The sequence below is a fragment of the Procambarus clarkii genome, chromosome 41 (assembly GCF_040958095.1).
Source record: "Procambarus clarkii isolate CNS0578487 chromosome 41, FALCON_Pclarkii_2.0, whole genome shotgun sequence".
Lineage (NCBI taxonomy): Eukaryota > Metazoa > Arthropoda > Malacostraca > Decapoda > Cambaridae > Procambarus > Procambarus clarkii.
In genome coordinates, this window is record NC_091190.1 from 18,341,981 (window position 1) to 18,359,464 (window position 17,484).

Sequence of the window (17,484 nt, forward strand, 5' to 3'; positions counted from 1 at the left end):
TCCACTTAACGGGCAGACCCATAAGGGCTTAACCTGACTGATCTAATGATGCGCACAACCTCCTCTGCACCAGAAATCATTCCTAATTTGAAAATATCATTAGCCAGTAGAAATATTATCGAACATGGAGAATGTGCTTCAAGGAATTGTAATGTTGCGTCCTAAATAGGGTGGCAGACCCAGCCCCATGAAGCAAGTCCCCCAAGATCAAACTGAAAGTCTATACAATATGTACCGTAATATGCATCACATTTTACACGCAAACGTTTAATCCATATTTAGTAATAAACCCCTGTGTTGGAATGTTATATCTGGAGAAAGATAATCGTGAAAATATTGAGCGTTTCTGTCAGCCTCTGTCATTGGCGCTGTTGAGTCTTGTACCCGTGTGTTGTGATAACGTCACCACCCGCGACCTCTTCCTGCTTTCTGACGCTTAGTTCTTTCAGCCTTTACTCGTAGATCAGTACATTAAGCATTACTCGTAGACCAGTACATTAAGCTTTACTCGTAGACCAGTACATTAAGCTTTACTCGTAGACCAGTACATTAAGCTTTACTCGTAGACCAGTACATTAAGCTTTACTCGTAGACCAGTACATTAAGCTTTACTCGTAGATTAGTACATTAAAGCTTTACCCGTAGATTAGTACATAAAAACTTAAGCATAAGTATTGTATACCATCGTGAAAGCTTTCCTATTATAATTCCTAAAAGTCTTGCAAATGCTCGCCAGTTTTGCATACGTTGCCGATGTTGCCCTCTTATGCGTTTGGGTTTATATGGGGGAATACTCTTCCTTAATTTAGAGCATTTGTTTTCCTTTCAGTCGTGTACTGTCCCTCCTGCCTTCCCCAGTCTCGTCCCAGATCTCAAATTTGCTTAAAGTCAAGTAGCCATTTCTCAGACCATATCCCGCACTTGTTCAGGTCCACCTGGAACATTCTTTAATATCCTCCTGTGTTAGTACGCCTCGTGTGTGTATGATTCACTACCTCACTTGTCATTGAAGTTCAAGTATGTTTATTGAGGCAAGAAAGAAATACATCTCGAAGGGATAGAGTAGCTTAGGCTATTTCTACCCACCCCCCCCCTCTTATGTCATCAACACAGTGTATGGAGCCTTGTATTGGTTGTGGTATACCCCTTAACCTGAGAGTAGTAGTTTGGTTATTTTGGCTATACTTATTGTGGGCATTCTGGCCAAGATGGTATAGCGACAACCTCAAATTGAATAAGTCCCAGTGTGTCGGGTAAAGGGAGAATTACAGAATGATTTTAAAAAGGCTTCAAAATATATAAATTAACGGTATTTATTAACAAAATATAAAGTTAACGATTGTATCATTAATTAATGATACAATGATAACATTACTATATATTTCATATTTGCATTTAGTGTTGTAAACGTGACTTCATTTAAGTAGTAAATATTAGTGTCAGTATTGGTGGTGAGCGGCGACCTTACTGTGTTAGCCGCCGCCACCACCACCACCTGCCTGACTGAAACCTTGCCCCTTTACTCTCCAGTACAGCTGGGGTTACAGCCCCGCTCCTGTGCCAGGTAAGTCCACTACGGGCTCACCGTAGCCTTGTGTTACATAGAAATTTTTGTTCCGAGTGGCTGAATCTCAAACAACAGCAACTTGGTTCCTTCTCCACTCACAACTGGGAATCCAGGGCGGGACAGAAATGGCTGGGCACGTTTCCTTTCACCTAATGTCTCTGTTCACCTAGTAGTAACATAGGTACCTGGGAGTTAGTCATCTGTTGTGGAGGCTGCATCCTGGGGAGGGTTCGACCGTGGGAGAAGGGGGGATGAAATACCAACATAACGTATATACATAAACAGGATGCCTCTCCCTCAACCCCCCACCCGACAACGAATTAAATTATAATTACTTTTTTTTTGTGTCCCTCTTCCTCTAGTTCCCACCGTCCCCGTTCTCTACCCCTCCCATCCCATGATTATTCTCTCCCCCACTCTTACCGCCTCTGTTCGCTGTCACTCCTGTGTTTGCCCCATCAGTCAGCCCGCTCTTGGGAGCGACCCCAACGTCAAGAAACACTTGTACTAAATAAAGTGCTCTAACCTAACCCACAGAACAGAAAACGGGAGGTTGTCAATTTCGCCAGCCGCTACCATTTTCTTGTACCTCGGTTTTTGGCCGTGTGTAAAGTAAGAGTCAAAATGCGACGTGCTGTAACGAGGAGAGTTGTTGGGTCAGTATATCTTGGTGAAACAGGTACACGACTCCTTGTGTGAAGGTCTGCAGACCCTGACAGTCCCAGAGAAACTTCATCGTCGCTGGAAGACGAGGTCAAGGACTCTGTGACACACATTCTTTTTTTGTAAAGTCACGATTTCCGCCTGATAATCTATTTTCAGTTATGCGAGCATGTTACCTTTAAAGAAAATTATTCAAAATAATGGCAAACTATAATGTTCTGTTTTTTAATTTATATTTATAGAGTTTATATAATACATATATATATAATATATATATATATATATATATATATATAATATATATATATATATATATATATATATATATATATATATATATATATATATATATATAATATGGCAAGCACTGCTAATGGCTAATGACGACGGCAACACATGGGTTTGGTAACTTTTGTGCGGGATGCTGTGGGATCCCATTTAGGGATCTTGATGCCCAAGATCCGCCAATTGGTGACCCGAACCTCTTGGGAGAGATGGGGATGAATTATATAATTCAAATATAATTCCTTAACTCTGACACTCCTCCAGTCATTCACTTAATAGAGACTTGGCTATGGGAAAACGTTTTCTGTGAATGTGTCATACGTACGAAGTTAACATTTACATGTTAATTAAGAAATGGATCGATAGGTGTTGGTAGGTGTGAGCTGCAGGTGTTGAACCGCAGGTGTGCTGGCTCACTGCTGCCACAGGTGTTCCTGGTTAGTAAGGTTAGTAAATACTGGTTTGGAAACGGTTATAGATTTATTACCGGCGGGTCACATGATAGACGTGGGATCGCTGGATTATCTCATGTGTAGGTTAGATATGTATAAGAACTAGAAGGGGGTGTGTACCCAAGTCTATATAAATAAAAATGGAAATGTCCGTTTCTGCATTAACGCTAATCTCCGAAAGTTCTTCACCGATTGCTTTGAATTTTTTACACAACGTTCCATTCGCATCCGAGCAGGTTTTTTATATACATACTATATAGATGTCACGTCTGTGACTGTAAAAAAAATGATTTTTCTAAAAAAAAAAACTTTTTCATGCAAGGGAAATCTTCGTAACCTCTTTACCGATTGCTTTGAAATTTTGACACAACGTTGCATTCGAACAGGCGCGCGTTTTTATGTATCTGTTGTATACATGCCTCGCCTGTGACAGGAAAAACCTTTTTTTTTTTAACAATGCCATCTATTGGACGTAAGAGCAACACACGCTGTAATCTCCAAAAGTTCTTCATCAATTGCTTTCAAATTTTGACACAGCGTTGCATTCGAATAGGCGCATCTTTTTATATAGACGCCACCCCTGTGACAGGTAAAAACATGCGTTTTTAAAAAACAGCACCATCTGTTGCATATAATAGCAACATTCACGCTATACTAAATGTCACGAATTCCATTTCAATGTTTCCGATTGCATTAATAAATTTTAGTTTCATAGATTTCGATTTATTTTATTTTTTATTGAATTATTTTGTATGAAACTGTGTTGGACGCAATTTCCGATATTTTAGATATTTTCAAAACTGCAAGGGGAGGGGGGGGGGACAAAATATGACCCATCGCCGTTTTCAGTAATTGGCATATATTCGGTATAAAAAGTCATAATTTTAAAATGCAAATAGGTGCAGAGAGACAGAATTCGGCTAAAAAATGACGCCCAGGAGTCAAATTTCCGATATTTCAGATATTTTGAAAACTGCAGGGGGGGTTGGGCAAAATATGACCCATCGCCGTTTTCAGTAATAGGCATATATTCGGTATAAAAAGTCGTAATTTGGAAATGCAAATAGGTGCAGAGAGCCAGAATCCGGCTCAAAAATGACGCTCAGGAGTAAAATTTCCGATATTTCAGATATTTTGAAAACTCCAGGGGGGGGGGGGCGGTTCCTATCCCCCTTCCCATCTCTCCCCCATTCCCATCATTCCCCCCTTCTCATCACCCCTCTCTCCCCCTTCCAATCACCCCCTCTTCCCCCCCTTCCCATCACCTCCTCTCCCCCCCCCTTCCCATCACCTCCTCTCCCCCCCCTTCCCATCACCTCCTCTCCCCCCCTTCCCATCACCTCCTCTCCCCCTACTCTTCTCTCCCTCTCCTCCCCCTCCCATCCTTTCCCCCTCCTTCATCGTCTGGCCTTTATCCTCGAACAGACAAATATTTTCATTTAATACTAAATTATCTTATCACTTTCGAAGCGAAGAGATCTAGTGACTCGCTTAGCTACCTTTCACCGATTTTGTTGGGGTGGGGAAAGGGGTTTACTACTCAGCCTCACCCCCTCTTCATAGGACCTACTCCGACCAACCTATGTCTGTCCCGTACCCCAGACCATCCCTCTTGCCAAGTTGGGTGAGGCTAGCCCCCCAAGCGCCTCACCTCCAGCCCTGAACAGAACCACACTCACAAAATCCACGCACATTCTATCATAAGAGTTTGGGTGGATATAAATAGGAGCTGCCTCGTATATGGCACAACATAGGCATTCTGCCGTTTATTTTATACTTCTGTTCAGTCACAGTAGCAGTTTGCTTAGTCCAATTTTGAATAACGCATTTTCGCCTATATGGATGGGTTAGACCTATACACAGACAACGGGCTATATTGCTACATTTTCAGAATATTTATAAGCGTATTATTGTTTGTATGACTAGTCGGTAAAAGTATAATAACTCATCCTTAAGTTAGGCTTGTCCAAGTTATAAACATAGTGGGACACGCGCTAACAAACGCGTTTGGAACATTATTTGTGGTTGCATCAAGTGATTTATCATTTCTAGAGCGGAAGGCGGCGGCTTCTTGATAGTAGGTGCAGTTTGCATGACGGTAGGCGGCTGCTTCTCAGTTACGAACATTTGCCCAGTGTTTTGAGGAAGGGTTGAATATAGCCATACTTACAAATACGGGCTCACCATAGCCCGTGCTACTTGGAACTTTTTGTTCCAGGTAGCAAATCTTAAACAACAACAACAACAGCCATACCTAATACCATGGAAACTATTGAGCCTAATTATAAAACTTTTCGTCAGCGATTACTGCCAGCCTAACACGGTAACTCTCTTCTTTCTCTATTCCCCTCCTACCCCTTTCTCCCTCTTCCTCCCTTCCCCCCCCCCCCTCCCTCTCTTCCTCCCTTCTCTTCCCACCTTCCAACCCTTTTCCATTTCTTCGTAGTTTTTACCAATTGTTGTTTTCACGTGGGTTTTTGATGGCATTAATTAGGATACATAACTCAGTCTAATTTAGAGAGTAGGAACTTGCGGGTCCACGTGCGCTGGCGACGATGAGCTTGTTGTGTAGTGGGAGTTTGGGACGGTAATTATAGATTGTGTGGCCGGTGGCAGCCCAACCCATTCTCTCAACTATATTACGTCTCATTTTATACGCAATGGTTTCCACCGTACAAAGTTCTATGAAAAGTTGCGGCCCACAAATAACCACGTTTTCAGAGTCAGTTGGTTAGGTTAAGTTAGGTGGGTGGCTTGGGTTTTGTACATTCGTGGCAATTCAAGAGAACGGGTTGGTGTGAGACCAGGCATAGTTCATCTCAACCGCTATTCTGGTTGGTTGGTTGGTCCGCACGTGAACCCTTCTGACGGTTCGCGTGCTTTAAGGGGCCAGAACAACACTGTTAAAATATCAACATAAATCAACATAAGTTAAATCAGCATAACTTCAAGTTCAAGTAAGTTTATTGAGACAATAAGATACATCTGAAAAAGGATAGAGTATCTTAGGCTATTTCTACCCTCTTTCAACATAACCACAACGGCTTACTAGGCTTAAATATGCATAAATTCACCCTCACCAATATATCCCTCCCATTCCATCCTTACACCTTATCTATAGAGCTATCAACACCAAAAGCTCTTGCATCTAAAACATTAATTAAGTCCACTATGAGCTCACCATAGCCCTTGTTACTTTGAACTTTTGGTTCCGGGTAGCTGAAATTAAAACAACAACAATAATAATAATAATAATATTGCACCCCATCCCACATTTTTTTTTGTACGGCCTACTCCCCCTAGGCTTCTGTGAGCTTGGCTGTTAACAAGTTTCACCTCTGGACGCCTCTGTAGGTTCTTTTTGTTTATCACACTTCAAGCATGCGTGCTTGTCAGAGAGTGCCCGCGCGTGTGCTCCCACCTGGTGCTGGCCATGGTATCATGTGTGTTGTGGATGTCTTCATGCTGTGAGCGACACTCCTCACGAACTTAATTACTGAATCTGTTGGCGTTACCTTGAAACAGATACGTGATCACAATTTTTGTTATTTATTTATTTTTTTTAGTTTCCAATCTTGTTTTATTATAGAGATGCGTATTTTAGCCTAAATTTGGTTAAATGTTATCATTAAAGAAGTTAACAGTGCAGGGAACAGCAGAGCCCAGCTTGTGTGGGAGGTACTACAGTCATACTTATAAATATCCGGACCAGACACGTAAATTCAACAAGGTTTAACAAGGCGAGTCAGTGTAAGAGTTGGCAGCGTGGGTGTAGAACCCGACCACTGGGTGTCCTTGTTGGCAGCGTGGGTGTAGATCCCGACCACTGGGTATCCTTGTTGGCAGCGTGGGTGTAGGGCCGACCACAGGGTGTCCTTGTTGGCAGCGTGGGAGTTGAGCCGACCACAGGGTGTCCTTGTTGGCAGCGTGGGTGTAGGGCCAACCACAGGATGCCCTTGTTGGCAGCGTGGGTGTAGGGCCAACCACAGGATGCCCTTGTTGGCAGCGTGGGTGTAGAACCGACCACAGGGTGTCCTTGTTGGCAGCGTGGGTGTAGGGCCAACCACAGGATGCCCTTGTTGGCAGCGTGGGTGTAGAACCGACCACAGGATGTCCTTGTTGGCAGCGTGGGGTGTAGTGTGTTTTTGTTGAAGGGTTGGCAATGTTGATAATATGCATCGCGGGTAAACACAAGCATTCATGACTTGTTTCTTTAAAATGACCCCTAAACAGTATTTCGTGACGAAGCTCATGATCTCGCTATGCTTGACGCTGTGTGAAGGTCTGATAGTGACAGCTGCCACCGGGTCACGGCACCATGTTAGGCACCCATGTTGGGGGACCTGGGGTATTTTGGTTTATTCCGTCAGTATTTGTTGGGTTTAAAATGTTCTGTACCATTATTAACATGGAAATGCAAGCCGTAATTAGGAGACAGAGACAGAGGGGGGGGGTAGGGGGGCAGGTAGGTAGAGGTGTCCAGTTATATAGGTTGGCAAGTGTCCGAGACGCATCATGTTACAGGAAAAAGTGTTAGTGTCCAAAATATTATTAGCTCTGGAAACTGTTCGTTATAAAATGACAAGATTCCTCCATATTTGCAAAAACGCATTAGTTAAAACAGATTGTTCAGTAAACGTTTTCCAAAACAAAAATCGTGTAGTGCATAACACTGACAGATACACAGGACGTGATTGGTGTTCATTTATGGCTATCAGGGCTAGTGCACTGGGAAGGTTATAGCACAGCTGTGTTCCAAGAAATAGAAGATTCATTTATAGATGAGTGCATACGATATCACCCGAAAGGAATAAATGTCATGTATCCTCCCCCACCCCTACCCCCACCCTCGCGCACGCACGCACGCACATCGGGCCTCGGATGGAGAAGAGGAAAGCTACTTGCGTTCACGTCAGTCACGCACAAGGCTCCTTAATCCCTTTCACTTTTTTGTTTTTGGTATTTTTGCAACGTGCACATCCCGCTTGTTGTGGGATGTGAAGTGTTGAGGGGAGAGGTGAAGCGTTAGCACTGACAGCGTACCCTATGACACCCGCTCTCTCTACCCAGCCCTCACACCTGAACGCCTTCTACCCAGCCCCCCCCTCCCCCACCCACCCAACCCTTACTAGTGGTGGTAGTAAAATTCAGTTAATGGTGCCTTCGGACAGTTAGAAAGTTGACCCCCTGAAGCATACATGTTGAGGCGCTGACACAGTGCTCACTCTCTTAATAAGTCTGGTCCATTGCTCTTCGCGGCCTCTTAACACTTTCACGCCCTCACACAGCGTTGAGGGTCCGTTGTCTGGTCTGGTCCGTCTGGTCCGTTGCTCTTCGCAGCTACCAGGGAAGGCCCGCGTTGCCAAATTACCTAGGCCTATTTTATTTGTATGGTATTGAATCAAAGGCTCGGTGATAGTGTGTGTGCTCAAACGAATCTTTTATCATAAACAAAGTTCATTGGTTTTTTCCTTATAAATATAAAATGACGGAGGAACATTGAGCTTGTGGAGAGTTTATTCATTCATTAATGAATTGCACTGCAATGTATATACTTGGTGATCGTAATGGATTACAATATGTGGAGGTTTCTTTGATCTGCTTCTGTAATCTGGTGGAAACAGACATATTGTGCTCGACGAGAGGAAGAGGCCAGGGGCGAGTGGGCGCCCGGCCTTCCTAATTTGTTAGGCTACCAACTGCATATATTATAGACAGGCTTTGTTTATTCTTACTCATCCCTATTCATATTACTTTTATTTTATTATTCTTGTCCCCTTGTTTACCTTGTATATTCTTTCAGGAGTCTCTCTTACCCCATCTACCGTTCCTTCATGTATGTGCCCTCTCGGTCAAGCTCTGTTTTTTTTTTTATTTATTTATATATACAAGAGTTCCTACATTTTTGTAATGTGAATCACATGGTCGTGCTGCGTGTTTGCATGAGAGGGAAAGTGACCCATCAACCTAAAACAGAGTTGTTGGGTGTTGCTAGGAGGGGGTTGGGTGAAGGGGTGGGGGGTGCCCGTGCGTGTGGACGCCCAGCGATAGTGTGTGTGTGCAGCTGTGGGAGGTGATGGTGTGACCAACAGTGGGCGGCAGTGGTGGTGTATCAAGGGGACGAGTGTTGATTGAATTGAGGACACGTGGTGTAGGGGGGGGGGGGTTGTGGTTTTTGGAGGCGGTGTGGGGGAAGGACGGTGGTGTGGTGATGGGCTATGGTTGTGGAGGAGGTGAGAGTCGGGAGGGTTGCAGAGGCAGGAGTGCTGAGGAAGTCCGGCAACACGGGGCAGTAGGACAATGGAGGTGCGTATGGTGGTAAGGGAAGACGGGGGTGGGTGTTGCCTGGAACCCGAGAGCGTAAAGGTGCCCTTGAGAAAGCCGCAGATGAGGCTGGACTGTGTAGTTTCTCACGGTAACTTACACCCGGGGTCTTGTGGTTATACCATATTCTGGAACTATTGGGTCTAGATATTAATGTAGCATTTATAGTGTTCCCTTGACCTGCATATTTTGATTAGTTCGCAAGTTCATTCACATTCTTTTTAAACTTATAAGAAGTTGACTTATAATGCACCCACTGATTAATATACGTAATACCACCAAGTATTGACTTGGAGGCACCTTTGACAAACCGCCGGCTTCCTGTTCTCGTCGAGGCCACTAGTGTTAGTGGTCCTCGGTTAATTCAGGTAAGGTGGGTCCACACATACATTGGAGGGCCAGGGGGGGGGTGGTCACAGAAGTGGGTGGAGCGGCTAACAGCAAGCCCTAAACAACGCTCTCACGCTTACGCCCTACCGGAAGCTATTGCCACAAGTTGATATTTATTGTGGCCAACTGACTATCCAAAACGCGGACGGGAGAAATCTCCCGTCACGCAGGGTTCAGTCGCACCTCCACAGATCTCCACTATCAGCTCTTGATAGTGGTAATGGCTCAAAAGGGCCTCCACTTACGGGCTATTCATGCCCGTGCCACCTTTAGGTGGCTTAATTTTTATCAATCAATCTATCCAAAACCACCCAAAATGCATTCAAATTCAGCTATTCTTAAATACTGTAGAAGTAATGTTAACCTCGGGATAGAACCCTGAACTGAGGGGTTGTTATTGTTTTGGTTTCAAGTCCATAGAGCGTAACACTATTTGTAGAGACTCCAGGAGCCTTGCTGTATTAAGAAGGAATCCTATTAGGCGCTATGATATTTGGGTGCTGGCCCGTGGAGCCATGTATTGTTTGGATGCAGGTTTAGGGGTGCTGCTCAAGTGGCGACTGTGTTACGGGTGACAGTTGTCTACAAAGTTGACTATCTGCCCAGCCTCTTTGATCTTTCTAATAGTATTGATGGGTAAATGTAAATTGTCATCCACCACTATATTGATGAGTAGAGCATTGGACCGCCTATACTCTATAGGCTTCAAGAGTTTAATCTTTGCCTCCACTTGTTGCTAGTTATCCAGCCTTATGGAAAATTGCAGTAGTTAATCCTGCATATCGTACTATAATGTATGACGAAATGCATTATGAAATACTTTTGAAAGTTCTCATGAAAGTTTATTTTATTACAAATGTTTTGAAAAATCTACAGCGAATAAAAAAAAAAGTAGTGAAGCTATGCGGAATCATAAGTGTTGTAATGATCACTAGAGCGGTGGTGATGTCATGTGTGGAGGAGGGAAGCAAGATGTAGAATAGTTTATTGAAATTTGAGACGTTCAAACCGAGTCATTCATTCACTCTACGTTTCACACTAAGCAACAACAGGTGAACCTGTTGAAAGTTAGCCATCTTCATTTGAAAGTTAGCCACAGCAGTTGTAGTCCACCGCAGTGCATGAACTTATAAACACAATTCCTCTTAAACTTCTCTTGCTCATATTTATACTCATTGCATATTTCTTATCATACCCATCCCGTCCAGTTTCTGGCTTTCCTCTCCGTCATCTCAAATTCCACTTGAGGCACTCTGAGCCACACCATTCATTCGCTCAGCATGAATTCGTCTCAGACCATTCGTTAGTTTTAACTTTAACCATTTGAACTTGATCTTTCCGTGACCTATTAACTCTATCCTCTTAGTACCACAGTTGCTTCTCGGAATTCCAATGATCAGTGCAGTCAACAGCTAAATAGTCCAGTGTTCTAGGATTTTTTTTAGCAGGATTGAACAGCGACATTTACAAATTTGCAAACTATACAGTATTATTGAGTATCTATAATTTACCGATTTTATAATTGTTTACCTATGATCATTGCACCTTTGAGTGTTAATTAGTGTCTACACCAACCAAGGGTGATTTTGAAGAGCTAACTTTAGGAGTTAAGTTAGGAGCTAGTTAGGAGTTAAGTTAGGAGCTAGTTAGGAGTTAAGTTAGGAGCTAGTTAGGAGTTAACTTTAGTTAGTTAGGAGCTAACTCCCAAGGAACCATGGGAGAGAATCTAAGAATGTCTTGTATGGGAGTATTCATGGAGATACGGGTCGAAAGTGACAGCTGAGCAGCAGTTTTAGACTCCATCATGAGAAAGATTGTCTGGACCGCTCTTAAGAGGTTGCCCCACCTAGGAGACATTATAAATGTGTGGTATAATCCCACATTGTTAGTTAGGAAAAACCTTTTATTGTGTTAATACTGTTTTAAAAAAAATCCCTGATTTGCCCTCAAGATTAAGGTAAGTTTGAGTGTTGCAAGATGTTCCTCTCTTTGGCAGTCCGTTAACTTAAGACTATTAAAGAGAATCGTAACTGCGTCTGGGTACAAATGACAGGAAAACTTGCTGGGAAAAAGACATTCACAATTAATCTTTGCAGTAGTACCAACTTCTAGTTCTGTGAAATATTCAATTTATTAACGTCTAATTAATTTATATAGACCTTGTACATTAATGAAAGCTATGTTTGGCAATAATTCTGGCTCGTAAAGAGAACGGAATTAGGTCATGCAGTTTATTGCCGTTTCTTATGTATTGGAAAAAGTAGATAGCCCTGATTCCGTTAATGTAGTATTGTTAGACGGCGCTTCCGCTGCTTTAAGCTATACATGGTATGTATAGTTCCTGGGAGAGTGACCATATGCAACCCATCCTCCAATAAAGACTACATAGCCTTCTGTTGTGTCTGGATACTTAAGTTCAATATGCTGGGAGAGGGAGAGGGAGAGGGGAAGAGAGAGAGAGAGGGGAAGAGGGAGGGGGAGGGAGGGAGGTAAGTAGTAGTAGTGCAATCAGGAATATGTTTGAACAGAAAAACAATCACATCTCTCTCGAAGAGGCGTTGTGGTGCATTCCCAATACCTGACTCCACCACATGTAAAACAACGAAGGATTAACATTCTAATGCCGTCTCAAGTGAGCATTCTTACCGAGCCATTAATGCAGTTCAGAGAAGCGTCGATGCCCTTTTTTCCAACATTTACTGCACCATCAAACCTCGAAGGGCCGTTGACCTTGACAGTCTATAATAGTTTGTGTGTTTTATTGATAACATTAGCCCAAAATTATTATAAGTAGTAGTGAAAAAGACTTATGTAAGGGTTGTTAAGTTGAAAACTACAATATCTTAATTGTTTATATCTAAACTTGTAAATGTAAAGGCCTACTTGTGGAAAATTTGAAAATAAATTAACGAAAAATTGATTTTGCACAGTATTCGAAAAACTCTGTATTCAATTTTAGCACTAGTGCATAATTACCAGTTGTAATATCAAGATGAAAATACGTGTGTTGTTGGTTTAGTTGTCGTATAGTGTAAAGGCTAGTCGCAGGTGGAACATGACACCCCGCTCCTGTGCCAGGTAAGTTACGGGCTCACCATAGCCCGTGCTACTTAGAACTTGTTCCGAGTAGCGAATCTTAAACAACAACAACCTGGAACATGAAGTTTACAGAGTGGTGAGAGCAGGAACGCTGAGCCTGCCACCTCGCAGGTGTTGAGGGTATCGCGTCACACGCAAAAATAGCGCTGATGAGCGGTGGTGCGAGGCTCACACGCCTGACCTTACTACACCCCCGTTACCTCCTTAGTACCTACCGCCACATGCTGCCTGCCTGCCTCCCTCCCGCCCTCACCTATCCCCCGCATGTTGCCTGCTTTGCGGTCCCCCCCCCCCACCTATCACCACATGTTGCCTGCTTTACCACCCTTCCCACCCATATGCTGCCTGCTTTGCCACCCTTCCCCCACATGCTGCCTGCCTTGCCACCCCTACCTATCCCCACATGTTGCCTGCCTTGCCGTCCTACCCCCCGTATGTCGCCCGGCTTGCCTCCCCCCCCCATATAATGCCTGCCTTGTCGCCCTCCCTCCCCCTCCTCCACATGCTGCCTGCCTTGTCGCCCTCCCTCCCCCCCTCCACATGCTGCCTGCCTTGTCGCCCTCCCCCCCCCCCACATGCTGCCTGCCTTGTCGCCCTCCCCCCCCCACATGCTGCCTGCCTCCTGCCCCAACCCCCACATGTTGCCTCCTCCCTGCCCCAACCCCCACATGCTGCCTGCCTCCCATCCCTTACCCCCCCCCCACATGCTGCCTGCCTCCCACCCCTTACCCCCCACATGCTGCTTGCCTCCTGTCCCTAACCACCACATGCTGCCTGCCTCCCACCCCTTACCCCCACATGCTGCTTGCCTCCTGTCCCTAACCCCCACATGCTGCCTGCCTCCCACCCCTTACCCCCACATGCTGCTTGCCTCCTGTCCCTAACCCCCCACATGCTGCCTGCATCCTGCCCCTAACCCCCCACATGCTGCCTGCCTCCCACCCCTTACCCCCACATGCTGCTTGTCTCCTGTCCCTAACCCCCCCACATGCTGCCTGCCTCCTGTCCCTAACCCCCCCACATGCTGCCTGCCTCCTGTCCCTAACCCCCCACATGCTGCCTGCCTACCACCCCTTACCCCCACATGCTGCCTGCCTCCTGCCCCTAACTCCCCACATGCTGCCTGCCTCCCATCCCCTACCCCCCATATGCTGCCTGTCTCCTGCCCCTACTCCCCCACATACTGCCTGCCTGCCTCCTGCTTCTACCCATACATGCTGCCTGCCTCCCACCCCCTACCCCCGCATGTTGCTAGTCTCCCAACCCGACTCCCACATGGTGCCACATGTTCATGGTGACCAAAAAGGTCAGAGCCATCATGTCAGGTGATTGAGGGTTTAAGATGGGACCCAGAAGCAGGAGTTAAATTCCCATAAGCACTAAGATGCGAGTTAGGTGAACATTCCAATTGTAAACTATGTGAACAAGAGCTGAGATATACTCTCCAACACTATATCTGGGATTGCCCTGTTATAAGTGACTTCAGACCAAATGGTATGAGGTACTTTGAGCTCTGTAATTACTTCATACACTCAGGAATATTGGAAGATATTCTTGTGCTGTACCCAGATTTTGCTCGTGGAGGCTAATAGCTAATAGTGGAGGCCTTCCATTTCATATTTTCTCCTGATTTTTTAGTCAGAGTTTATTTGTTTTTTTATTTAAGCTGGTATTTTCTCCCCTGATTCCATGTATAACTAACCGTCCTGTGAGATGGTAATATTAGATGAACTTGTATCTAGTTTTTGATCTACACTGTATAATCTTTCATATGGAATGGGATAGCAGCACATTGCTGTGTATACCTAATTTTGTTAATAAAAAAAGAGTGTTGCAGTTTTTTTTGAGTGGGTGTGTGCATGGCATTAAATTGATTGACCTGTCGCTTAGAATGGTGTAGGTGTTGTATTGGGATAGTAAAACAGTGATTTCTTATTTTAATCTTTCTGAGTATGGTATCGAGAGTTGTCAATTATTTCTTGCTGGAATCCATAGTAAAAAAAAATCTACAGTTTGAGAGTCAACCCATGTGTGGCTTGAGATCACAAGACAGACTGGATATGTATCATTCATTCAAGTTTGTACCAAAATCAACTTTGATCATTTTCAATTATTTAATAAAAAACATGCCATTCTCCACATTAGTTGTTGCCAACATAAACTTGTAATAAATATATACGTATATATATACATCTAACTGGAATTATCCATTACAGATTTTGGCCTTCATCTGCATTGCCTTACTGCGACAGTACCACCTCCATTTCGGGTCTGAAAATTGGGCCAGCAGTCTAGAGGATCGTAGGCTGGTTGGCATCATCGCCATTGGGTCGTCCATCCTCATTTCTCTACCTCTGCTTCTTGCCTACATCTTCTTTTCACATGCATCCAATCTACTGGTAAGTTATACTTAATCTTGTTTCTTTAAGTTGCATGTATTTCCATATTAACAACTGCATTTTAATTAATTAGTCAATTTTTCAGGAAACTCCTCAAACTAGCCTTCATGGTAATTTTTAACAAAAAAGTACAAGTATTTAGGTGTATTCGCTTAACAGTGTGAGAAATATTACAGAAATGTTAAAATTTGGTTTCTCGTTCATGGGCATGATAAGTTTGTATTTAGACTTACCGAGGCCCCACAAGGCCAACTATTGACCTTCATGATTACATGATTACTGTTGAATACAGTAATCATGCACAAAGGGTATGTTTAGTCGAATGTTGATTTTCTTGTCCAAATCATGAATACATTTAAATTATTATGAGCAGAAATAGAAAAGTTATTCATGAATGCATGCATGTTCCTTAGACATTACCTGCTAAATCGTTGTCAAATATGATGCAAGGTTAAAAAATTTCAGTATTAATTTCACTATGATTTACAGTTCTTGAACACAAATCATTAATTATTGTTTGAAGTAACATCAGAAATTTTTGCTTGCGAGATATTTTCAGCATGTGAAATCACCAATACACAGACCACAATTGTACTGTATAACCAGTTATTATATTTAATGTGCTCCCAAGTGAATACTTAAAAAATTACACACCGAGTGATATTCAGTGTAGCAGAGGAAATACTCGATTAAAGAAATCTGCGAAAGAAGCAAGAAAGAGTTCATAATTAGTAAGGGTTTAAATATTAAATTATATAAGAATATACGGAGAGAGGAAGTAAAAGAGGAGATAAAACTCAGGAGAGAAAAAGCCAAATATGTATGGAGGTTTAAGAATAGGGAGAGATGAAAGAGAATATACAATTTTAAAATTTGAATTTGAGTACACTTAAAAATTTTCTTAATATATATAGAAGCCGAGATTTCTTTACTCAGTATGTGATGTTGATGAGAATTGCTATTGAAAGGTAATATTTGTTTATATTTCACAGGAATATTAATACTATTTAAAATTGTCTTCATTCGATAAATTTCTTACAGGAAGTGCTGTATTGCTTCACAGCTGCCATCATGAATATTGCTGGTGGAGCCATGGCTATTGAAACCTACCAGAACATGGGTAACAGTGAAAGCACAAAAGCTGGAATGGCCATGGGGGTAAGATTAATTATATGAGTGTTTTTGTATGGTGGGGTGTTTCACACACAGGTGTACATAAGTGCCTTGATAAGCATGATTAACACTTGTAAAGGCCAATTAGATTTGCTGTTAAACTAGTACTGGAAAATGAGAACAAAAAATGATTATTAGAGCTATTGATCAGGTAAATAGGGGCTTGTGTAAAGCCAGGACAAGACATTGCAAGAAGAAGCTGAATGAACAGAAAAGATTTGCTACATTTTTAATGGTAGAAAATCATCAAATCAAATTCAATGTCAGATAGACAATGTTAACATTAGCAATAAAAATCAGGGAAAGTTCCTTGGCCTATATATATATGAGACTGAACTTCAGCACCCACTTACAACACATAGCCAGTCTCAAAAACGGTCAGTATATTTTCTAAAATCAGATGTTATGTTCCCCCACTCTGCTCTCCTCTCATTATACATGCTAATCTATCCCTATCTTACATAAGGTATCTGTGCATGGGGTTCATCCACTGCAAATTACCTTAAGCCCATCATCACTCTGCAAAAATCTGCTATCAGAACTATAACAAACTTTGGCTTCAGACAACACACAGCCCCTCTGTTTAAGTCCCTTAACATGCTAAACATACACTCCACACATTCTCGTGTGCTATTTACATGTACAAAACCTTGTTCCTAAAGCCTAATCTTGATCTGAAACTTTTTCTTGATAGGTGTAATAGTACCCATGAGCACCACACCAGAAATAAATATCTCCTTTATATCCCCAGTGTCAAACACACCATGCAATTAAAAGGGCCCAGTCTTTGGAACTCGCTCCTCGACGAAATAAAAACTTGTCCAACCTATACCCTATTCAAAAGTAAAACCAAAAATTACCTAATTTCATACTAATAGTTTCCTACCTTGTGCTTCAAACTTGCATTGTATCTTGCACTACCCGCTTCCACAGTATTAGTACTTAAGACATATATCTTTACCAGTGTGATCACCTCTGTCAGTTTATATTGTAGTTATTTGTAGATATAAAACCTTGCTACAATGTGCCTTTTCATCTTAGCTGATTGGTTAGATTAAGGACCTGCCTGAAAAGCTATGCATGTTAGTGGCTTTACAAGGATGTACAAATACCAATCTTATGTAATTTCACC

The 17,484-nt window shown here is 42.9% G+C and overlaps 2 protein-coding genes across 7 annotated transcripts in view; one reads left to right on the top strand and one right to left on the bottom strand.

The window, feature by feature from the left end:
- LOC138373292 (uncharacterized) overlaps positions 1 to 17,484 on the bottom strand; it is a 294,206-nt gene that overhangs the window by 41,103 nt on the left and 235,619 nt on the right. The window lies entirely within an intron of this gene.
- The window catches only part of LOC138373293 (uncharacterized), a 35,992-nt gene that overhangs the window by 15,009 nt on the left and 3,499 nt on the right, over positions 1 to 17,484 (top strand). The window contains exons 2-3 of the mRNA XM_069339433.1: positions 14,997 to 15,179; positions 16,221 to 16,337. Coding sequence (XP_069195534.1) covers positions 14,997 to 15,179; positions 16,221 to 16,337 — 300 coding nt within the window. The remainder of the gene's footprint in view (positions 1 to 14,996; positions 15,180 to 16,220; positions 16,338 to 17,484) is intronic.